This window comes from Tribolium castaneum, chromosome 3, assembly GCF_031307605.1.
Source record: "Tribolium castaneum strain GA2 chromosome 3, icTriCast1.1, whole genome shotgun sequence".
NCBI lineage: Eukaryota > Metazoa > Arthropoda > Insecta > Coleoptera > Tenebrionidae > Tribolium > Tribolium castaneum.
This window is the reverse complement of record NC_087396.1, coordinates 16,308,406-16,333,854: the sequence shown is the minus strand read 5'-3', so window position 1 is coordinate 16,333,854 and position 25,449 is coordinate 16,308,406. Positions and strand designations below refer to the sequence as shown.

General features: G+C 31.7%; 1 protein-coding gene across 5 annotated transcripts in view; it reads left to right on the top strand.

Annotated features, from left to right (window-relative positions):
* The first annotated feature begins 1,627 nt into the window (after nucleotides 1-1,627).
* The window catches only part of LOC659026 (zwei Ig domain protein zig-8), a 64,448-nt gene continuing 40,626 nt past the window's right edge, over nucleotides 1,628-25,449 (top strand). For 2 of the 5 annotated variants that reach the window (XM_015981840.2, XM_008197380.3), the window contains exons 1-2: nucleotides 1,628-1,842; nucleotides 11,587-12,018. In XM_015981840.2, coding sequence (XP_015837326.1) covers nucleotides 11,946-12,018 — 73 coding nt within the window. In that variant the 5' untranslated portion in view covers nucleotides 1,628-1,842; nucleotides 11,587-11,945. Of the gene's footprint in view, nucleotides 1,928-1,978; nucleotides 2,002-11,586; nucleotides 12,019-25,449 lie in introns of those variants that run through there. The other 3 variants (XM_015981838.2, XM_015981839.2, XM_064355787.1) reach the window with 3 other exon arrangements.

The window sequence follows — 25,449 nt, the reverse complement described above, 5'->3', positions numbered from 1 at the left end:
GACGTACGTCAAAAACTATGACAAATAAGTTTTAACAATTAGGTTATATTTTACTCAGTTTTAAGAAACAAATTCAAAAATGTAACAAAAATAGGATTATTATTTAAAATTTCAAAGTTGGCGCCAATTGCTCGTAGTTCCGGACATTCAGCCATTTTGAAAATAATTTAGTTGAAATCAGATTGCATGCAAAATCTTAAAGCTGTAGCTTTATCAAAAGTTAAAAAGTTTTTAATGTAGGCCATAAAATAATTAGCCTAAATTTTTAAAATTACAAAATTTTAAAATCAAAAAATAATTAAAAAATCACGGTTTAATAGTAAGGCGAAATTTATTCGGACACCACATAAGATTGCATGTCCGCTTTTAAACAAAGCTTAACCAAATCTATTATAAACCCATCTCGACGTTACGCGCAGATGACGGCAATATCAAATTTCAAAGCCCGATCTCAGCCAATCAAATCGTAGGAGATAGTGAAGCGATAAATTGATCAAATTAACTTCACTAGCAACCTAATTACCTCACTATCTGCTCTACCGCATAAAATAGTAATAAAAAAATTAACAACGATTTGACAATTTCTCGCATCTTGCCAAGAAGCGTTTCAACTGTATCTAGTTAGATTTAATTGAAACTCTTGGAAGCTTCCGTTATTTTCCATTTCACTGCGTGCCTATTGCTCGTAATTTGACTTAAGACACTAATATTACGTCGGTTATTAATATTAAACCGGATCTCTAAAGGTAAAAGAATATTTGTAAAATGCAAAAATGGTGGATGCGCCGGGATAATTTAAACATTTTTATGTGTGTAATGTGTTTTGAATATTTTAGTACTCTTGAAATACCATCAAAATTTTAATTCAAACATTTCCATTTATAAAAATAATAAAATAACGCTAACAGAGCCATAACTTGCTTTACATATTGAACGTTCAGTGAAAATTTCTCTTAATTTTTTAGACTGGACTTTAATTTCAAAATTATTTTTTTGCAATTTTTTGTTCTTAGACTAAGCCTCTTACCTAGAAAGGCCTTTTCAGCATTTGAATATTCGGATGACAGAAAAACAAATTTAAAGGAATCAGTTTTCCAGACTGATAAATAATCTCGTTCAGCAAACCGGAATATTCCGGGCAAGGTTCCAAGTTGCAACAAAACCGATGTGAAATTTTTTATTCCAACACAACTAAATTCTCTAATACCACTAGAACAATTCTTAAATGTAATAAATACATCACCCCTGAAATTTCAGCCGGAAGCGTAACAGGGACACACGATAAATCACAAACATTTTTCCAGTCTTGAAACTTCGAACAAGTGTTGTCGCAAAGTCAATAAAAGCGAAAACTAATCAAATATTTTGTTAACATTTATTCAAACAAATAGTTTTTTCGGTTAAATAAAGTTTCCTTTTACTTTACATTTTACTTTTCTTAAGTAAACATTATTTGTGTTGGTTTAAAAATTGCGTGGAGCCTGAGTCACCGGAAAATTAGTGCACTCCAATGCAACATTTCCGAAACGCGTCCTTAGATTTGCACTAGGAGACAAAGCTCCGGAGGCAAAAGCTCGTCTAGTTCTGGCTTTCACCGCGCATCGCTGGGGCGCTTTAAGCGTTGAGGCTGGGCCGTTCCAGTACCTCGTGGACCACCGTATCGTTCATGTAGAAAAAGCTCGGAGTGTTTTGCGTGACGATACGAAATTTATTCCAGTGAGCGGAGCTTTGCGAATTTTCTGTGTCAAGTGAAAAAAATGTGGACGAGCTTTCATAAAAGTAAAGTGGTGCAATGTCAGCTCTGAACCCAGAGTTTTAAAAAAACCCGACAACTACTCAAAGGTTTCAATTAATTTTTTCTTGATTGGTTGGCCGAGATCGGAAACCTCCTCGCTTCCGGCTCAAGCAATTCAACTCTGAGCTTTACGTAATTCAAGGGCTTTCAATATTCACAATTTGCGACTATTTCTGCGGCTTGATCCCGGCAGTTAAAAAATAAACGTAATGAACGTCGTCTCTTTTATCTTTATTACTTTACAAGAGACAATTTTTTTGCTAAATGGCGGCCATTTTGGATTTTTGCGCTCCCAAATTATTAAACTGTGCGTAATGAAAGCGATTTTGTTCCAAAAACTTAGAGTTTTTGCGATCATCGGAAGCGAATGATATTTTATTCATGGTCTTTTTTGTTCCAAGTTATTATTTCGGCAACCGGAAATGTACCGAACACACTGGCGCTTTTTTTGGCAAATAACAATAATGAAAATTTTAAATTTTAATTCAGTGCATTATTGGAAATTGGAAAATTTAGACGAGAAAAAATGTATTACGTATTCTGGAAAGTTTTCCGAAGCTGGAGCTCAAAATAAGCTTCTCTTTTCTTTTCCTAATTGACTAGAAGAAAAAATAACTTTCAATTGCTAATTTATGCAGAGACTTACTGTTTTAATTTCAGAAATGGTTTTTATTTACTTTTGTTTGTTTCGCTTTGATTTGATAAGTTTTGTAAATATCTTGCAGAAACTTAATCAAAACACTTAATTGTTCAATTTTATTTGCTCTAATTAATACACAAGTTTAAATTTAAAGTTTGCTCTTAGTTTAATTAGTTTTAAGAGGATTTGTTGGACAATTATTTATTCTCGTGATGATTAATAAAAGATACAAGAAATTTATTCCTGTTTGTTATGGTCGTAAAACACGCATCACTTACAAAAATTATTATATAATTTGAGTGCGCAATTATTGTAATGTTTCATCACCACATATGGATAGAGCCCAATCCAGAAAGTGTTGTATAAATAATTCACGTATTACTTTAGTGTTTTAAATACACCACAAACACAACGATACACTACAATTTGGTGCGATGTCATTGGATTTATGTGCAAAATTGACACCAATACGTAATGGTTAAATCTAGTTGAATGAAATAATTTTTTTAGCTTTCTGACTAGGAAAAATAATTGTCCGATGGTGAATGAAACTTGCGTCGTATAATTTCCTCTGTTTGTACCTCTGAATTATTGTGAGCTGAATTCGCCGCCGCTGCAAGTTGTTATTGTGTGAAACAAAAGCAAAAACATGTAGCACAGGCAAATTTAAATGGAGCATTGTTAAATACAAAACGAATCAGATTTGAAACTAATAATTTATTGTGTGTTTAATATGTCCGGCAATATACGTGTAAATTATAATATCGCAGTATTTAGCAGAAATTCCGCCAAAACACTCATTCAAAAGGCATTTCTAAACTCAAATAAAAATTGTTTTCACTAAAATTCCACACGACAAATAAACCATACGTCCAATCGGGAATGTTCCATTAGATGCCGGCTATCAATTTCCATGAAAAGGATTGGCAGCTTGGAAATGAGAATACTTGAAATGTATTCTTCTTTCGCTAAATTTCAAAAAGATAATTACCCGAGAAAAGCTGAAACGGCTTTTGATAAATTCGGACAAACACGATAAATCACCAGATTTTCTCTTCGATTTCATATTCCGGGTCCACAAAAATGCCATTTATTTTTTTCAGACGTTACAAAAATCACCAGATTGCTTAATTCCAGTCACGTGACGATTGTCGATGTTAACTGAATTCAGTAATTTCGATTTTTTCTGATTGGGAACAAATAGAAATTTGTCTTCTAGAGAAATGTACTCAAAAGTCACTCCAGTCTGGATTACTTTTTTCGTAAAGCATTGAGTTCAAAGAGGGCTATTGATTCAAATAAAAGTTACCGAATTTGTCACAAACAGAACCATCGATTTGAATAGTCTGAGAGGTGGGTTATTGAACTGCAATTTCTCGGCTTGACCTTTCACATAGATTAGTACTTCTCTTAATCACAAACATCTTCATTAATCGTCATTGAACTCAGTAGTAGCTGGCTCCAGTTTTAATAGGGATATTGACAAAGTTTTGTTAGCCAGAAGGTATTCTCCACCAGGTATTCAGATATCAAGATGATTAAAAAATTGTTTCTCGGAACACAACAGATATTTAAAAAAATAACTTAATCTTTTGCCGCTGGCGTGAAAGTAAATATTTGTGTTTGTCGAGGTTTGTGGGTGCAAAAATGTTTTATTAAATGTAAAACAGACCTTTTTGGAATCTGCTTAATGTTGAGAATGTGGTTAATTAGTGATATGCGTAAAATTAATCAAACTTTTAACGTGATTCCGATAAAGCTTGAGCTTATAATCGGATAAAATTCAGATATCTTGTGATCAATAACTCGGCCAGTTTAGTATCGTTTCACATTATATCGGATTGAAGAGAAGCACAGAGAGAATAACAAATTTTCGCGATAATGTATAATTCCGTTTAATTCGTACAAGCAGCAACAAAAATCTCTCCAACTGTAATGCGAAAACAAAGCCGTGTTTATCTTGACTCTAATTCCGCTCTCTATCTTTATGGACATATTCAAGATCGCATTTTTTACGCCACCAATAAAAAAGTGTTCGGATTTATGCTTCTTCGGCATTTTCGCGGATACAAAGTTATGGCAGAAGAATGGAATTACTTATTCCGTAACCCATCTGTAAATTAAAATTTATGGACAAAGAAAATACTTCAGTACATATTAAGAGGGAAATTTATGATAATATCACCCGCTTATTGTGAGAAAATCGATAATCATTACCATTCAAAAAATTCCGTTATATTTTTATTCCACGAAAATTAACTTTCGTGTCATTAAAAACTTGTCGCTGAAATTTAAGCTCGACTTGTAATTATGTTTTAATTAACCTTTTGGGGTTAAAAGTGGCCAAGTCAATTTCTTAATACAATTTAACCCGCGATTAAATCATGGAATTTTGTTACGAGGAAAAACGCAAAAACTCTATTTGCTTTATTTCAAAGTTAAATCGAGCCACTGAAAAAATTAATCTCAATTAAAGCCATCAATGGTCGTAAATTATAGATTTGGTTGCATTAGAATATAAATCAATGGTAATGCAGATTTATACTTGAAATGAATTATAAATGCAAATGCCGACAGTGAGCATTGTTGAAGCGTTAATTAATATAATTAATAAATTTCCTGTTGCAACTTACAATTACAGAAATAAATTTAATAGGATAATGCAGCAAATTCAAGCCGCTTGATAATTAAATTTAATCGAAAGATGAAGTTCAAACAAGTTGTTTGCAATAGCTGAATGCAAATCCGGTCTCGGAGTTGTGTTATTTGCGAAAATCTTACAATTCCGCATTTAAAGCTCATTAGTTCTGACAATGTTGCTTCCGGAAGCTGTAAAATAATCAGCAGGTTTTGCGCAACTAAAAAATATTACAAGTTTGCAGATTCCAGTAAATAATTAATTCTAAATTTAGCTTCGAACTGCAGGAAAGCACTCGTCTGTAAAAAATGCAAGATCTACTGACCATCATTATCCAACTTTGACAAAACTTAACCAAATCGATTAATGATATGTCAACTATATTGTAAACTTTGTAGAAGCTCTGATGCAACAAGTACCTACCTGTCATAACCACCACACACCTACCACGTTATTAATATAGATAAGGGCCCAACTTTATCAAATTATAAATCCCTTTTTAAACCTTTTCGACACACAATAATTCATTAGTAGGGTCGATTTAATTACCCCTACATCAAAAAATCATTAATTTGAATCACTGGAGCTTATTTGAACATCAGAAATAATTCTCCTAAACACAGTATGTTCAAACTTAATTAAATTAAGCGCTACTTTGCAAGTTTATTACCATTTAAATAAACCTATCATCTATACGCACAGTACAACAAAGTAGTTAAAAACTTAGATTATCTTCCTAGAGAGGCAATTAAAGTGAAGTTGGGGCCACTTTTCCACTGTTGTTTCATGTTTGATCAAAGAGAGTGCGATAGGCCTCAAAGTGGCAACTTTTAAATACTCTCCACCGAATGTTATTCGAGTGTTATAATTTCCAAGCTAACAACAGTAACACCACTCCGGTAAGTACGACTGGAGTGCGGCATTATGTTAATGGGTGCAAAACTAACTAAAGCGAACGCTTTCGTGTAATCATAGTTTCCAAGTCCCATCTGGTTCCCAGTAAAACGGGACTTACGCCAATCTATTTAACTTTATTGGCGAAAAATTTATATTGCGACGTCTTTATTTACGACCTTGGCAACATGCTTTCGGTACGATAAATATTACGGCAATTTGAACTAACAGCTCGTTTCGGCTTGAAAGTTGTTGTGCTTAGAAGTGACGCTTCTCGAACTTCATCGCGTCGGTTTAGTTGCACGACGGTGATGATGAGAGAGGTTGTTTTGTGTTCCTGGGTTTAGTGTGCACTTGATGGTGCAGCTTTTGGAACTGGAAACGCGAATGAAATTTCAGCAGACTTTTCGGTACATCACTGAGAGAAATTGCTTGTAAAGGAAAAGAAGTTGGGCGAAAGCTTTGTTTAGTGTTTACTATTCTGGAGTACAAATCAGTTTAAAATTTATAAAACTTTAAGGGGAATAGTCAACAGTGGTTTAGAGTATCTAGTTTAAAAAAGTTTTTTAGACTATGTCAACAGTTCTCGGTTCAACAAGACTTTGTTTGTATTATTCAAATAAACAGTGCTGACAGGATATTGTTGCAAAATTTTAACCCAGTAGAAACACAATTTTTAAAAGCTTTTATTTAACCTGCTTTGTTGTCTGTCTGTCTGTTTCATATTTTTGGAGCCAAATTTGAAAGGGTTCCCGCTGTACCAATAAATTGAAATTTTGCATACTTACTTAATCTGCGTTACAATGCAATCCTATTTGTTTAAATACCCCCTAAAGGGGTTTGAAGTTTTAGGTTACGTTTACAAATAAGTTTTCGTTACCGTAACTTATACCAACATTAACGGTATGTTTGTCATTGGGAAATATATTAATACCTAATCATTTTTATTACGTTTCGTTACAAACAAATGTCGCCACTTTTTCAAATTTATTTATCATAGACGATAGAGTATAGACATAGAACAGAGGTTAGGATGTTCTTTTAATGCTAGCAGCTGTTTTGCAACAAGTTTGCACAAATCAGCAAAATAATGGTTTTACAATAATACGGTGAAACTAAATCTCATAGAAAAAGACGTTTAGAGCAAGTAAAGACTAAAAAGCAATAAATAAAAAAATAAAAAAATGTTTATTAAAAAAAGCTTTTATTTAAAAGATGCACTAAAAATTAAAAATGAATGTTTCTCTCAGAGGGTAATATTTTTGCTAACAAATTAGGATTTTAAAAATTATAAAAGCTTCAGGAACGGTCATAACAATACGCATTACAGAATTACTTTCTTAAATTAACCAACGTTTCCAAAGCTTTTATAAATTTTAAAATGCTAATTTGTCAGCAAAAATATTCTCCTCTGATAGAATAACATTATTTCAAATAAAAACTTTTTTCTAAACAAACATTTTTTTTATCTTTTTATTACTTATTCATATTATATTGTGTTTTTACCGTATACTCGTAGTTATGTAATTTTTAAATGAAACTTTCTACAGAAACTTAAATATTTGAGTCAATCTCAAGCCCAAATTGACTGAAAAGAAAAGCTTAGTTTACTTTAATATTGACATACTATTACCTCTGAATAAGTCGAGATAGCAGACTATTATTGAACTCTAAATTATTTGCTTTTTAAAAGTAAAGATAGTTAAGGAAGAAACATCAATTAGTTCCTCTAAATACTAAATAAACTCTTTTGGCCGTAACACATTTATCTGTTAGGAGCTGAACTATAATCAGTTATTTCGTCGTTTATAATCTCAAAATACACATCAGTATTACAGGATTATTACTACAAAGACTCATTAATAGTCATAAAGTGGATTATGTATCTTGTACTAGCTGTGTAAATTCTATATAAGTTATATTCAGGAGAGGTAGAAATCGTATCTATATTTTATCAGTTCTTCCACACAGCTCAGAAAAGATTAAAAAACGAAAACACAACTAAAAGATACTCGTACATAAAAAATAAAATAATGCTTGATAAGCTTTTTTGTTTTAGAATTTTTACTAAGGATTTGTTGGACTTTGCACCAGTTGAAGCCATATTCTTGGAGTTTTTATTTCAAAACAATTTCTATATTAAAACATAATATGCAATTGTAAGAGTGATAATTCAAGCATCTGTTAATGGAAATTAATTGTGTATCTTTTGTTCAATTTGAATTTCCGAGATAGCTTTCATAAATAAGGCTTACACGTAGTTGGATGTTAATAAATGGGCGGTTATGGTTGTATCGGTTCGAAGCGCGACCTTTCGGCCGTTAAGAGCCCCATGTACACCGATATAAAACCACGAACACCACCAAAAGATATAATTAAGATAATAGTGGCGGCAAGATGAGATTGTGTTGGACATGCGGGCAAAAGCCAGGACAGGTGAAGCGATCGAAATACGAGAAAAGCACCGAGATAAAACCTCAAAGAATTGTTTGAACATTTTGTGAAATTAGTGCCGCATCTGTGGTAGGAATAAAACGTCGTATTTAAATTCTGACGCCAGATCCTCATCGGCCAGTCCCCCAACACTTTTCAGAAATATTCCTCTCGTGGGATGTAAGAACGTGCGAAGAATTCTTACCAAGCCTTTGATATGAACATATATTCCCGACGAGCCTGCCATTCGGGCTAAATTAAACCCAAACCAACAATCCGAACACATTTTAATAATTCCAGGACGCGGCGATGCATTTCATTACTGCACAAATTGCAAAATTAATGAGACGCAGTTTTCGATCAAAACTGTTTGACACACTTCTCAAAATTTCGTCGGAGTGAAAACTCGGAAAATTCACACCTGTCTGATAACTAAAGCATCACAAAACAATTAATTGCCCACCAGAGATTGGGTTTACTCTTTTATCAGCGGAAAAAATACCGGCGAAAAACGCGAGCAAATTTTTTTGACAGCCGAATTAATTTAAATTAGTAGTTCAACAAAGCATGTGGTGCTTTTGATCATGAAGTCAGTATTCTAATTGCTACCACTGACTAAACTACACACTAACTACGTCGTCTTGTTTATATGAAATAAACGGTGATTAAGCACTTTGACTGTTGATGTATAATAACGACGTAAGGATTATTATTACGTGCAACGATTTTATTGACACGGGAAGGAAACTTGTATCTCTTGTTCTTCGCAACCAATTTTCTTACTTCCAAGCCCAAAACGAAAAGCAAATAAATTATATGACGAATAGTTTATTCACCATTCACCAAATTTCCATTCGCATTTTAGTAATCTTTCTGATAGTTTCACATGAAATTAGTCATTAGTGATAATGGTGTTACTACAGATATTTTTCTAATCAGTTAAAATAAATGTTGTAAAACTTGTGGAATACTATGCAAATTTTTTTAATAATTCGTTAATTAACGTGTCTTAAAAATCCTTATAGTGCACATGATCAACAAATTTTAAAACATCATTTTACAAAAATGCTACTTTTATATGAAATTTTATACTTTAATATGAGCGACTATAAAAAAATAATATTATATCACTTCGGAGCATTCACCAAAACCGTAATTAAACCATAAAAACTTATATAGCAATTTTAATTATTATATGGTTATGGCGTAACATTATTAAACGTTTTAATAGCATTTTATTACTCTAATTACTGTACTATAATAACATTATTAAAGTATTAGAATAAAAACAAATTGAACATTATAATATAAATTGGCGCGCCAATTATTTTACTGAAAAGTAAAAGGGTGTGTAAAAGTAAATCCTTAATTTTGTATTAATAATAAAATGCTTCTATTAGCTATTAGTATTAGCTATTTCAAAACTATAAAAACGCATTTTCTCTCAAAATACTATTAGTTATTTATTATAACTTATTCATGCACTTCAAAAAAAATAGCTAATGTAATTTATACTTTCAATGAGAGATATCTTCATTAATAATTATTTTACAATTTTATCAATTTTGTTTAAAAAAATAATTTTGAAACAGAGAATATTTGTTTATGATTTTAAGAAATTGTTTGTCAGTTGTGTGTCATTTAAAAAACTTGAAATAACACTTTTCTCAAGTTAATTTAATTTAATTTCTGATTTAAGCATTTTATAAGAAAAGTAAGGTATATACATACTAAAATATTCTTCAGTTAACTACTAATTACGCCATTGTAGAATGGTTAGAGATTTTTCATCTAATGATAAATTTTTTCTTGAGAAAATACAATTCGAATTAATAGTTATAACGCGAAAAGATTATTGGTTATTTAACGCAGAGAGTAATTAAAATTTATATTTTTAGGAACGTTTCGATTTTTATTAAATCTTCATCAAGCTGTAATAATTATACGTCTTACTTGAAGTTGACATGACACAAACACATAAAAAATATTAATTTTAATTACTCCCTGCCCTATATAACCAATAATTTTTTTGGGTCATTATTTTTAAGGACGTAAATGTCATCTCAAAATTAATAATTATAGTAAAATTATTACAAAAATATTTTATTATCTAAATAAAAAGGAGGAAGCAACTGTAAATATGCATAATGAACTACGCGCTAGACTAGAAAAATTATTTGATAAGAATACAAATCCACTACATATAAAAGAAAACAGACAAAAATGCAACTGGCAATAAAAAATAAATAAATAAATGAAGAGTGCTGCAGAAAAACGACCTCAGTACATCTCAACTAAAATCACAAACAATCAAATTCAAAGTTTTCTAGCGTAAACATATAACTTTTTCTTTAGTATACTGTATCTTGTAACCCATTATGCTTTGTACTAGAGTCGTATTTGCTATATCCCGCTTCAGTTATATGATAGTACTCTCAAAAACTACTATATTGCAACTCCACCTCACTTTATTTAACAAGTGTACTGAGGTCGTTTTTTCTCCGTACTTTTCAAATAAATAAATAAACAGGAAAACACTTAATCCTACATGATCAAAAAATTTTAACGAAATAGAGATTGGAGCAGTTACTAATTCAACAAACAAAAATTTATTTTTTAATTATTCCTATTGAGATCCCTACTGAAAGTCCCCTCAAAAAGGTTATCGTTGTGTAGCTTCCATTCAACTGTAAGAAAATTTTATTTCGCGAAAATTGACCTTTCCCAACTAAAAGGCAACTTAATCAAAATTCTAGTTTAATGTCATTAGAAATAATTTTGATTTACTTTACAATGTACTTTTTACATTATTAAAAAAATACTCACCATGTACGTCTAGGTTTGTATTACAAAAATATTGAAAAATTTGCCCGGCGCATCCACCATTTTTGACACACATTGTTGATGGCGTAATTGCCTCTTTTGTCCAATAACAGGTTATTTTTTGCTCCCCTCGATAATTTAACTCCGGCTAAATCTACCCAATTAGACCCTTTGAATTTCCTTCATTAATAACCAAATTGTTTGCTCCTTAACAAATGTCTCTCGGAACCACACATCTTTCATCCCACCTTGCCACATTCGGAATCCCATCAAATACCCTTCGTGGGTGTCAACATTGGGCGTAATCCACTCCGTCCAGCAGCTTACATTGCACTACATTTACTTTTATATTACTGTCACCAGGCCAGTTGGAATTAATGGCACGTGAAATCGATGAATTTATATCCATGTAGCAAAAACATTAGATGGTTATATGGACTGAATCGAGCGCGTTTTCTGTATTAGTGTCAGTTTGTACGCTACACTGCTTTTACTTCCGTCTAAAATATTGTACCGCGTACACTTCGAACGCGCTTGTAAATTTATCAATCGTCGACGATAGACGAAAATGTAATAAAAACAATAAAATAAAGCCGGTGGCATGGAAATGAAACAGATGGGAACAACGGTGCAGACATGAACAAGATCACGTTTCTACGAGATGAAATCCTATACTGCTGCTGTTTCACGTTAAATAAAGGCTAGTTGGGACAACAATCGTCATGGGAATAGAAAAATGGCCACTGTTCTTGTTTATTTTCTTCCTGCACTTTTTCAACGCGGCGGAAGCCCAAGGTAAGTCATTAATTCGTTATAACACCAAATTAGTGAAACATATCCTTGCATAACACTAGTTTTTGAAAACAATCTTGTGTAACTAGGAGCGGTATCGGGTTACGTGAAATGACTGCGAGAAATGTCATCTGATACTCTAAGGCTCTAGGTGTATGCAAATAATTACTTTCCGTATTTCTCGGAAAGTGAAGTTTGAAACTGACCCGCGAGCTCGCAAACAGATAAAACAATAGTTCCCGTCGTAAAGGAAGTAAATGAAAGCAGTTTACAGCAGTGACATCAAAAGCTGCAGCAAAGAACTTGGATGTTTAAACAGTTACAAAAACCATCATATACACGCTTACAAAATGCCGCAATAAAAGTCCCAAAGCTTTATATAGCGAAAAACAATCTACTTGCCGGGAAATTGAGTACTTCATTTAAAGACAAACTAGCTCGGAATGAAAATCACCGATAATTACAACGGCAATTATTGTTTTACGATATCGTTCGAATTGCAGGTAATAATCGGGTTTGTGCACTGCGTTATTTGCTCTTTATGTCCAATAGAGCAGCTTTAGAAACAGTTGCGTGTTTGTCAACATAAAAATAATTGTTTGTGTTAAGTGTTACGTGACCAGATTGGACTGAAGCGTCGTGGAATCAAACCTCTATTGACACAAGTCGTTAATTTCATTTTAATAAACTTTGAAATACAATTATTCAAACATCATTTGAAACGGAAATTTAAGTATTATTTTTAGACACACGAGTGCTTTTTGTGTTTTGCGGCTTTCAAAACCAACGTTGATTATTTTGGTGCAACTTGATAGCTTTGAAGTCTGATATGAATAGAATTGGCGGCGCAAAAATGATTGGTGTTACCAACAGCTACTTTTGTTGGAACGAGATAACAAGCTCAAAATGCAGCAAAAACAAAAAGGCCGTAACTTCTGTGTCAAAAGTTCTAAACATTTTTCTACGAGTTACTCCTTATGTACTTGTCCATCTTTATTTTTTGTTAGATTTTAAATATCCCAAGATTTTCTCTTGGCTCTGCTTAAAGACGCTAATGAGTTGCTTGCTTAGATTCTGTTTATTTTACTGTAAATTTTGGTTTTAATTTTTGTTTGCATTTTAATTACACCGGCGTTAAAATCCGCCCCATTTAATAACAATTCCAAGCATCCCTTTGCGTACTTCTCGTGCACTTAAGTCATTAAACCAACAATAAATTTTTGACTTGACTCTTCCAGATAAAACCTCCTTTTTTGTTTGACGAAATTTATTCAAGCGATGAGCATTTAAGGAAATTCCGACCAGAAATGCGGATGGAATAAGACTAACACAATTAATTAAATTTTCAGTTACTCTCAGTCGATGACTTTAAGATGGTTTTTCATATTTCAGCTTTTACAGCGGATTATCCTGGGAGGAAGCAAAAAACACCAATTTTGAGTGTAAACTCGGAGCTTTCAGACTTTTCAGCCGAAAACGCAGGAAATTCATTTACACTTTTTCGCCTCGTCATAAAAACACATATTCCAGCGGCCACGTGACGTAATGTCGCCACTGGCCGCCATTTTTCTACGTGATTAAGTCCAGACGGCCCTTTGTTTTCTCTCTATAAATTCCCATTTTTCGCCGCCATCTTGAATATTGTAATGTAAGTGTCTAGGCGGACATTACGGGGTGGGCGTGCCTCCGTCGTTCATCATTTTTTTCCCGGGCATTTGTCATTTATCTTATTAAAATCGCAGGTTATAACCTTGTTAAGGACGAGTTTGATTAATGTACCAATTAAAAATCTCGTTCTGTTTTAATCTAATTAAAGAGTTATCGATCATTTATTTATGCTCGGAATTTTCACGAGATGAAGACTAAAAAATGACGCCGGATACGAACGGCATACAAACGAGCACGACGGCTAGGGAGCTATTAGAAGACACAATACGGCGCTGAATTCATAATGGACGCTTTTTGCAAATCGATAAGATGGATAATTTGACGATTTGAAAAAATTAAAGATGCAGCAAAGGAATTAAGGAATTATTGATTGTGGCGCCGAGTGTGGGCGAAAGGAAAAGCAAAAATAATGGATGAGACGGCTTTAATAAAAATTTATTTCAAATACAAAGTACTAAATTTTCATATTTTCGTGCAATGGAAATACCAACAACGAACTACTAATTCTGTAACTTCTGTAATCCAACTATCCTGGAGTACCCTAAAAAATGTGTTATTTTTCATAAGTTTTTTTTCTAAACAAAAGCCTTTAAATTGGGTCATTTCACGCTCACACCATTAAAATTTAGGATAACATTAAGGACCGGTCTACAGAAGCGTCATTAATTTAATTCGCAATTAAATGCGTGATTAACTGATCACGTGACCAAATTCAACAAATGTGACTGGTCCATTCGCGTTGTTAACGTTTAATATCAAATTAATTTTTAATAATGCTTTCTATAAACCGGCCCTTAAGCATCAAATTGAATTGTGTTAGAAACTCTCTCGATTGAGATATATTTTTTTTCTTTTAGGCAACTAGAAATATTTATATTTAGACTGACACTAAACTTGAAACACCTTTTACTTCTATCATGGTCTAGATTAGAAACTTTTTATCTTCTAATATAGCCACAGTTTTCAAATGTATATTTTTAAATCATTATTTTAAATTATTTTGAATTATCTTAAATTATTTGAGAAAGGGCTAAACTTTCGAACGATGAGAAATTGGCACTAGCTTTGAAATTTTAAACAATTGCTTATTTTTATTGCATTTTTCAAGTCGCTTTTTCAAACTGAGCAAAATACTTCTTAGCTGTTTCAACACTGGAAATGCCAACGTCGTATTTTATTTAAAAGTTTTTTGTTATCAATTATTCTTACACGTTAAAAAATTAATAGCTAATATAATTTATAGTTTCGATGAGAGATCTAAACATTAATAATTATTTTACATTTTTATAAATTTAAAAAAAATATTCGGTAAAATGCGACTTTGGAATTTCTATAGTTTTGAAGCAGTTCATACGTAGTTGTTAGTATTTATCTGTCATAGTTTTTGACGAATGCTAATTTTTTTGCTCAAATCTTCATTTGCAAGTGTTTATTCAAAATATCACAGCTCTTGAACTCTTTACAATAAATGAAAAATCTTTTTTGTATTTGATAACCAAAGATGCGCGGAGTTCTCTAAAATTTTCAAAATTGTCAACCGTTAAGTTGCAATTCTACAATAATTTTTTGAAAATAATGATCAAAAAATGGCTGTTGCACAGTTTTTTTTAAGTAGAATGACACTAGTTTTTTAATGTAAACTTTCTAAAAATACTACACGTACTCGTATAAAGTAGTTATGCTACATAGAAGTCCACTATTTTGGCTGACCCCCGGTTTCTAGAACAAATTGTTGTTAGATAAATTTGATCAGTTCCATAATTTCTATAGAAACACCAATAAGGTCATCTCTACCTTAGGAACTATTCAATCGATAAAATTTATCTAACAACTCGTTCTAAAAACCGGAGGTAAGTTACTTCACGTAATTCACTATTAGCTGTTTCAAAACTATAGAAACACCAACGTTGCACTTTCTCTCAAAATAAGCTGTAATAAATTATTCATGCATTTTGAAAAAATAATAGCTAATATAATTTATGCTTTCAAAGAGAGACCTAATCATTAATAACTATTTTACAATTTTGTCAATATTTTTCAAAAAAAGTTTCGACAATTTACTTTAAATTTGGAAAAGGTAACATGTTGAAACGTATACCCGTTATGGGTACGAAAATAAAAGTACCAGATTATTTTTTATAGAACGGACAATATGAACAATTTAAAACAACAATGAAACTTGTTGCTATGAATACAAACTAATTTGACTAACGATGAGAATTACAAAAAAAAACTTTTCTTGTGATTATTTAAAAAATTGTAGTAGATAGGTAAAGGACATGTTAATAAAAATCTCCATAAATGTCGATGATTTTACGATTTCCTTTAAGAAATTACGATCCTTATATTTGAAAAACCTGAGTTAAAGTCATTTTTTGATTATTATTTTGAAAAAAATTATACAAGACTTGAATTTTGTAATTTTCGATTTTGGAAATTCTTAAAGGCTCTTTAAATATTCGGTGATCAAATGCAAAAAAATGTATTAAATCATCGGAAAAAGCTCAAAGGTTGTGATATTTTAAATAAACTTCTGCAAATTAAAATTTTAACAAAAAAATTGACCAAAAAACTACGACAGGTATGTACTAATAACTTGAGTAAATTCTACTCAATTTGAGAAGACAAATTTAATAATGTAATAAAAATGTGTGGAGAATCAATTTCTCGTAGTTTAGTCATTTTGAAAATAATGTATTCGAATTCAGAATGTTCGATTAGAGTTCTGTTTAAAATTTTAAAAGTTAAGAAGTTTCTAATGTAGGTCCTAAAAAAATCACTCTATAAGAGTGATAATCGAAAAGTCAAGCCTCTGTTTTTCTGTTGCAATATATACTTTAAAAACAGCTGCACTTTTGTCTAGTTTGCTTTAATTATTTTAGAAATTGTGGTTGCATATATACTTGAGTTGCTATACCCATGCATGAATTTTTATTTTACATCAAGTATCAAATTAAAAAATAGATAAACCGGATATTTTATTGCAAAAAACGCATTCTAGGTGCGAAACTCTTGTCATAAAACATGCATATCGCATTACGTCTGCCAACGAGTGTACACGAAAATAAAGCTTGAGTAAAAATACGTTGGAGCGAGTTTACCGCGTTCGCCGAAAAGTCACTTTGGATATAAAGCGCAATAATGGCCTTAAAATTTTTAATATAACTTTTCTAATATAAATCCAAAGCATTCTAAATTCTGTACCTACTCAATTCTGGAGTGAATTACAAAGGCGAATGTTGAGCTAGCACAGAATAGATAATATCACGCACCTGTCAAGGCTCAAATGGCTGTCATTTTTATTAGTGATGGACCTCAGATGGCTTTGTAGTATTTTTATGCTTGACGTGGAACAGTTTATATAACTTATTATGTTGCGGCCTGCCTTTTCATCTTGTCTGTCGCACCCTATCATTTCTTATTTGTTTTTTTCCTTCGTAATATTACAAACCGGGCGTTTGCAGTCTGACGGTCTTCTTTTCACACTGTACGCTGGATTTATTAGATGTCGACGACTCAACAATTACCAGATGGTGGAGTTATCAAATTTGACGATGCGACCAATTAATTTGATTTACACTAATTGACTGTTTATAAATATCAAACGGTTTTTGTGCCAATCACTTCCATTAATTCCGTTCGAATTTGCTTAAGAAGCTTACTTGCTTGTTAAACGAAACAAATGTAAGTGCGCTGTAAAAATAATGTGCGAAATTCAGTTTAGTTTATTACCGAACTGTTTAAAAATTACTCACCGTAAAACTAGTTGGAATAATAAAATGACCATAAAGAAGATTTATGGCTAAAAAATCCGAGAAAAAACTGGTCGTAAAAGGTGGATGTAGAAAACATGATAAGCAATATGTGGATTTATAATGTAAATATTTCATAAATTCGGTGCAGAAAGCAATAAAACAACAGAATAGGAATGTATAAAGGGTACTTAACGACTGATTTCAAATGAAATTTTGTGTTTACCTATCGTAAAATTAATTTGAACATAAAGTGCCGTCAATTAAAGTGTGGATGTTATTTATATAAATTATGAAAAGTCACTAGAAATGTTACAGTTTAATTAAAATAAATTATTAAATAGGTTGCACTTGCATAAATCAATATTTTATATATGATAAAACAAAGCACAATTATGTGTTATAGTTAATATTTATCCCAAACAATTTGATACAAAATACAGAAACATTATGGTGGATGCGCCGGGTTAGCGATTAAAATTATTGTTTAAAAAATTAATTCTTTTTACATTTTTAAAGCAACACTGCTTCACATTTGTCTAATTGGCAACGAAATTTGTCACTCTCTCTGAGTTAATTAGTTTATTTTCGATCGAATTAAAAATAAAATAGGATAGGGTTGCTTGAACGGTGGCAAGCAACATTTCCGAGTAATTTATTCAAACGTGAACTGTAATTTATCTCTGGTTAGCAGATACCTGCGGTGTCGAGGATTCCCAATTTAATATGCAATAGACGGTTATTAGACAACCATGTCTTCCTTTTTAATCAGCATCATACAACGAGCTACAAGAAAATTAATTATGATAATCTTTTGATGACTACCATTAATTTTACTGAATGACCGATTTTTGATCAATATCGAGTAACAAATAAGCTTGTACGTTAAAAAAACAGTTATAAAAGTTTCGGCATTCACACTTGGAACAATCGAAAACTCCGGTAAATGAATTACAAGTGGATTAAGGTTTGCAAAGAAAACGTTAAGTATTTGTAGTCGACGCGAAATTTCAAGTTTAAATACCGTTGCTTTAATAGAAAGTATAGAAACGTTTCAAAGATTGTAATTTAATTTGGGGAAAGTTTAGCGAAATAACTTTTAGGCTTGTTGAATTTCCCTGACACTTCGAGTGTCTTTGTTCAATGCTTTGTTACAATTTCAATGCTTTTTTATTTTAACGAAATAAACGTGCCGTTATTAACTGCTCCAGAAGTGATTGATCGATGAGATGCGCATCAGCACCAGAAAAAGAAGCGAAAGACGTGAAAACGATTCTTCCAATCATTAAACGAAAATAAAAAATCCAACGGTTACAACTTTCGTTTTAAAATAACTTATTTTGATCTTTTCGGTTATTTACATAGCCGGGTCTTTAGAGGATTCATCGAATGAAATTTGCATTTAAAATTTGAATTTCACAGAGATATAAAATTAAGAATTTCGAGAGAGAGGACTCACTGTTTGCATAAAGAATTTCGACGATTTAATAACAAGTGTGGATTAAAAACGCAATATTTTTGCCTCCTTGACAAAACATTGCTCTTCGCGTATGTGGTGGTAGGAGTAAAAACAATTACTTAAAATTGGCCAAATCATTAAGCATCTTCCGGGAAAATTTAGCAAGCCCCGAGATTTATGTCTATCGCATAAATCACGACCGTACAATGGGGGTGCATTATGTGTAGGTATTCATAGGATAATTATATTGTATCTAAAAGGACGTCGGGATGAATTACGTTGCTTGGGTCATTTGAGAAAATTCACTGAAAACTATCCAAGGCAATTTTTGCTCGACCCAACACGTTATTAAACTTATAAAATATGGAGATAATTTTATAATGGTTAATTCTCCGGCATTTCGTAAATATGTGGCCGAAATATGTTGTCAAAATACAACAGCTATTATTTTATAGTCTGTTGGCAAAAGCTTAAATATTTATAAACTGTAAAATGCGGTTAATGGTTCACTTACATTGTTACGTACAATTTAATAAAAAGTGAATACTCTATGTTTTTATTTAAAGTTGAAGCATTAAAAGTTTGTTTAGGTTGAGACACATCAAAGCAGTTTATACACAAAATATGAAATTTCAAACCGGAAATCAATTTATGGGTAAGTATATATGAAAAGGTGAAGCAATTGCACCTGTTGCTTGCCTTAGTCTAGCCGCTATAATCATCTTCTCAGGTAGACATCGGTATTTTTCAAGTTGTTTCAAAATTCATAAATTGCCGTCATTTCCTATATTAAAACCCTTATCCGAGAGCTAGCATAATTTAGAAACACTATTCTAGACAACTTTCATAATTTGATATTAAAATTAGTTGATTTGAAATTCCGACTCTGGCGCTAAAATGCCGATTATCCCTGTTCCTCTTCGCATCGGATTTTACGTATGCAAAAAATGCAAAATTTATTACATTTTAATCTCATTTCGGTACGGAACAAAAATTTGAATTTTATCGCAAAAATCGGAATCTAATAAACTATGACAATAAAAATTTCGTTCTAAAATATTTCGATCTGTGATACTTTTATTCGAAATATCGGCCGATTCCGCTGCAGGAATTACAGGATACAGGATTACTCTCTCCGATTCAACCGTGGGTAATTTTTTAAAACACCACAACTCAATTATAAAGAGCCTGCAGACCAGTATTGGCAGAACAATGAGTTAAGAGAAGTTCGGTCTTTAATTTATTACACGAGCTTTAGACAAATCGAAGACCTTATTTGCGTTTAAGCCTCGAATTTTTAGTTTTCTTTAGATAAAACGGTCGGGAAAAACAGAATTGGATAACGACCGGCTATTGAGACTGGAGTAAAAAGCCTTGCTAATTATTTCCCAACGGTAAAAACTAATGAAACAAAGGAAACACAAAGGTTCGGAAAAACACTTTCATCTGGGGGTCCAACTATCCGCATGCATTCCTAAAGCCGAACTGTCCATTAATCCGGTGATAATATTTTAATTTAGTCATTTTGCGTTTAACTGACTCATGAAATAAATAATGCAGTGCATTTTCCAAACTAATTAAAAACAACAATTCGGTGAACTTTTTAACGAGAGAAATTTCCTGGCGAAAAATTGACAAATATGCTCCTTATTTTTATACTCCATGAATAAAAACTTTCAAAGTAGAAAAAACTTCTAGGTGTCAGACACTCGAAAGTTCTGCGGCAATTTACGTGCTTGTTTGAGTTCAATTTCAATCGCCCGAAATATAAACAGGTCTCAAGTTCAACACGTTTAGAAATTATGTGCATTTTGTTTACGTGCACCAATTGCAGGCCATTATTCCTAAACATGACAATGAAAAATTTTAATAAACAAGTCGCTTTGTGCGTCGAAATGAAATAAATGTGAAAAATTTTCACATTTATCAAACATTCCCGTAAATATAACAATAGTTAAATTAATTCAGGAACATGTCGAATGTGAAATCTAATATTTGTGTTTCGCGTTTGGTGTTATTTATTTTATTTACATTCGCCCGATAAAAAACTAATGAATATTGAACGAATGACTGGCAAATAAACTAATAAACTTAGAATATTATCGGACATGAACAAGCACAAAGCAGATAATTACAATTTTAATTTTATTTATGGCAGCCTATTTTTGATTTTTTACAAAAAATAGTGTTTTTAAATACATATCTCAAGTCCTGTAAATTAGACAGCTAGAGCGTTCTGTAGGTCGAAGTAAGACATGTGAGAGTATGGATTATTTATTGCCTATCATTTATTTTTATAACTATTTTTACATGTGCAGTCCTAAAATTTCGAATTCTCGCTCGTGTTAAAGCTCCAATTTTTGGCGCCGAGCTTTCGGCCCCATTATCAATATTTAACAAGCAAACGCGATGGATGTTTGACACGAACTTGAAGGAACTTTATAAATGTGATCTCCAACTTGCCAAATGTATTCACAGCGGAGCCTAAAGTACCGAAATTTGTCTTGTCCCGTCTTCCGCAGCCGTCCAAAAGAAAAGGTTTATAAAATATTGTTTGATTTAATGAAAACGAAATGCCACAGACCATCCTCGTTGAAAAATGAATGAAAATTATTCAAGTTGCTCAAGTTAAATAAATGAGTCGAGTAAGCACTCCGACACCCTTCTTATCTCCACATTAAGATTGCGCACCGTGTGAAGAAATTCGGAAAAATCGAGTTGTTTTCGAGGTTGTGATAAATTCATCACCGGTGGGTTTTTCATTATTTGTTTTTGTTGTCCAATCAGATCTAGTTCGCACGACGGGAAATATTTATCTCGTTCGACAACCAAACAAAGGATTAGTTATTTGGGGCTTTACTATATTAGCTACCACACTCAAAAAAGTATAAATTTTTACTTGTATTTGGACAAGATATCATCGGAAGGCTGATAAATAAAATTACATCGGAAGTGAAACTTTTTCAATTATAACTTTTATAACATCTCGGCTAGAGTGGTCCGTTTTTAATATATCTCTCCCTAATCTATTGTCTATAAATCTAGCAACTTTCAAACAAAATTTTTTGTCACTTAATTAAAATTTCGCTCATGTTGCGAATCATAAAATGTTTAATCAAAATTAACGAAATGTTTCTTTCCTGTTGTCGAAAGTTTACAGGCATTTTTCCAGTTAAATGTTTAATAAAGGTTTTCCCTTGTTAATTTTGCTCGTAAAACTTGAACCCTGAAATTTGTCGTTGAATTTCAAGGGTCAATAAATGCGCAACTCTTTCACTTTAACTTTGATTGTTCCCCTTCTTTATTAAAAAAATACAAGGAATTATTCAAGTCCCCAAACAAGGCATAATTTTCCCGAAAACAAGCTTGTTTATTCTGCACTAAATGAGATTTTTATCACAACTATTAATTACAAACTCAGTTTGCATAAATTAGAGCCACAGAATGGCCCGAATTAATCCGAGGTTTACGCTGGAGGCCCAAGTGGAAAAAATTAATTACAAACTTGCCTTATTGATAAATAATCGGTATAAAGTTTAATCGTCCTGGTCTCGGGAGGTCACCGCAACTTCGGACCCTAACTTTTTAATAAGTTCCAAAGTTGGTCGAAAATTTGCTTGATAGTTCGCTGCAGTTACGCTGTATCATAATTGCAGCAAAAATGCAAATTTTATCTCCACTTTTCTCTAAAATTCCGCTTTTTAAGTCGTTATGTGCTCCATCCTGACATACTTTTTAATGTGTTTCGCTTCCGCGTTTACACATAAAATACGAAGGGTCGCTTAGAACATAATAAAAGTTCAAGACAGTCGTAATTAATTTAAAGTCATGGCGTACAAGTACTCTAATCAAAATTTACAATTCGTTTGGAGAACGCTGACGAATTAGAATAATTAACGACGATTCCGCATATTACCAAATGCATATTTATGACGCGCTTTAGAAAACACCAAGTATTAGGTTTTAATTAGGAAAATTGCACAGTTTTTGCTGGCAAAATTGCATTTGTTGCCTCTCGTACAAAGTGAAAATAGATTACATTTCTGTGCTCGAGTGCTATGGAGGATGCAAACTTTTGTTATTCACTGTTGGCATCACGAGAAGTTTTCAAACTGCTAACTGCGAATTTTACTCAGTTTTGAGCATACGTTGCTCTAAACAAATTTCAAACTGGGACAAAGGGCAAAAATACTTATTTTTTTACCGTAAATGTTACTATTTGAAGACTTATCAATATTACCGTCCTTGACTGATTGATTGTAATAAAATTTAACGACGCTAGGGCTACCTTCCTTGAAAGGTTTTAATTAAAAAGACGAGTTACAACGTTTTGTTTTTGCAGTAAACATCATCAGGCTACATAACATACATACAATATGTTCAAAAATGGTTGTTCATGAAGTCATCCATGTAATGTGCAGCTTAATTTAAATTGTGAATGCTGTCAAAGTGACAGATCCGTCAAAAAATGGAAAAAAGCTTGGTATTCAAAAACAAAAAAATATATAACAACAAAAATAACGGGAATATAAAAAAGACAAATTAAGACAAATTCTATCCTTGACACAACTTTATCGAAGGACGCTGAATAATGAGTAAAAAGCTTATTCAAAGATTTGACAGAAATGACCGTACTCAGAAACTACAATAGTCATTTGGATGAAGCGGAACACCGAATTTGATTTCCATAGTCGACTAGATGAACAATCATTTTTGAACACATTGTATTTTTAATACAAAGTGATCAAAAATGATTGTAAATGATTAATTACATTAAATTAATTACTAATCTTTCTACACATTCAAATTCTTGGAAGAGAATATTAAAAGAATTAATCTAAATAAATTTTGAATTTTAATTAAAAGTTTAACAAAATTGAGACATATAATAACTTAATGACAAAAACACATGCACACACCACCGAGTCTTGACACCAACTGAAAAGATTCTTAGTTCAAAAATATTTTAAGATAAGTGGAACGTGTCATTGTCATTATCAACAACGAACAAATAAAAAATTGAAAAAACATTAATCGAAATTTTTGAAACTATTATTTTAATTAGTAATAAAACTCCAAAAATTTGAATCATTACATTTTTAACATTAAGGGTCGGTTTTGAGATCACGTGACCAAATTGAACAAATTTGATTGGTCCATTGACGTTGATAACTTTTAACGACTAATTAAATTTTAACAAAACTTTTAGAAACCGGCCCTAAATTTCAGAATAGTGCCTGAAATAATAAATTATTAGTATAATTATTGCAATTATTAGTAAATAACCAAAATAACCTGACGTCACAAATAGATATAATTAATGTTAAAAAGGATATAATTAAAATCCTAGTCACAATACTACTACTTAAAAGACAAGACGAAACATGATAAAAACATGATAACTATAATTTTCTAATGTTATTACATTTTCATAATAAGGAATCTGTAAATTTTACTAAGTTTATCAGTATTTGATTTGTTTTTAACAGCAATATTTTATTTGTCTGGATATAAATATATTATTTCAGACGTCTGTAATCTGTGATTCTTCATCAAGAATTTAACACTATCACACTATGTTTTGTTTTTTTAACATGATTAGCTAAGACTGTTAGATTAGTTTTACATTGTAAGTTATACTATCTACATTCATATTGGTGCTTTTTTATACTATATTTTAATTTTTTTAAATTTATCCAATATTAATTGCATCACACGTTTTACAACTAATTCGATAAACTACGTTACTTTTTCTAATTTATTTCCGATCAATGGGATATTAATTTAATATACAATATTAAAAGAACAATTAATTTTATTTGAAGAAGTTGTGGAATCAGGATTTTTACTATTTAACATTTTCAATTGGGCATTCTTATTATCATGTAAAATTTTGTTGACTGAATTACGTGGATAATTATTTATTTTTTCAATATATTTGATGGTGTTAATTTTAAGACATTTTTTAAGACTAATTTTTTGCTGAAGAATAAATATTAAAAAGACGTAAAAAACATGCTAGTTTATTGTGCCAATTAATTTTAATATTATTTTCAGGAGTCCTAATAACTTTAACATCAAGATATGAACTTACGTTGTTATTTTAATTTTTGTACAAGTTTTCATTTTACTGAACATCACATACGTAACACACATAAAACTAATAATCCTAGGTTCAGTTTTAAAAAAGCATTACTAGAGTTCTTAGATCGTCTGTATTACATGGCAAAGAGTTTATTTCGCTGAATTTTTTATTTACACAACACTATTAATTGTATTATTTTGTGTTCGTCTGCAAAATAAAATCTCCACTATAAAAATACACAGGTATTTTTTGAATCATCCTAAAAATACACTTTTTTAATTCCGGTGCGTTACATCCAGTTAAAGGCATTATATCCAGCGAAAGCAGAAATATGAATACAAGCGTAAACACGTTTTGGTCATGTGAAACATGAAAAGCCTCCCCTAATAGGAAATGATTGATGGTAATTTGGGAAAAGGGAGGAAACTGCATTATTTCTGCCCTATAATTACTTTCAATTATAAATAACA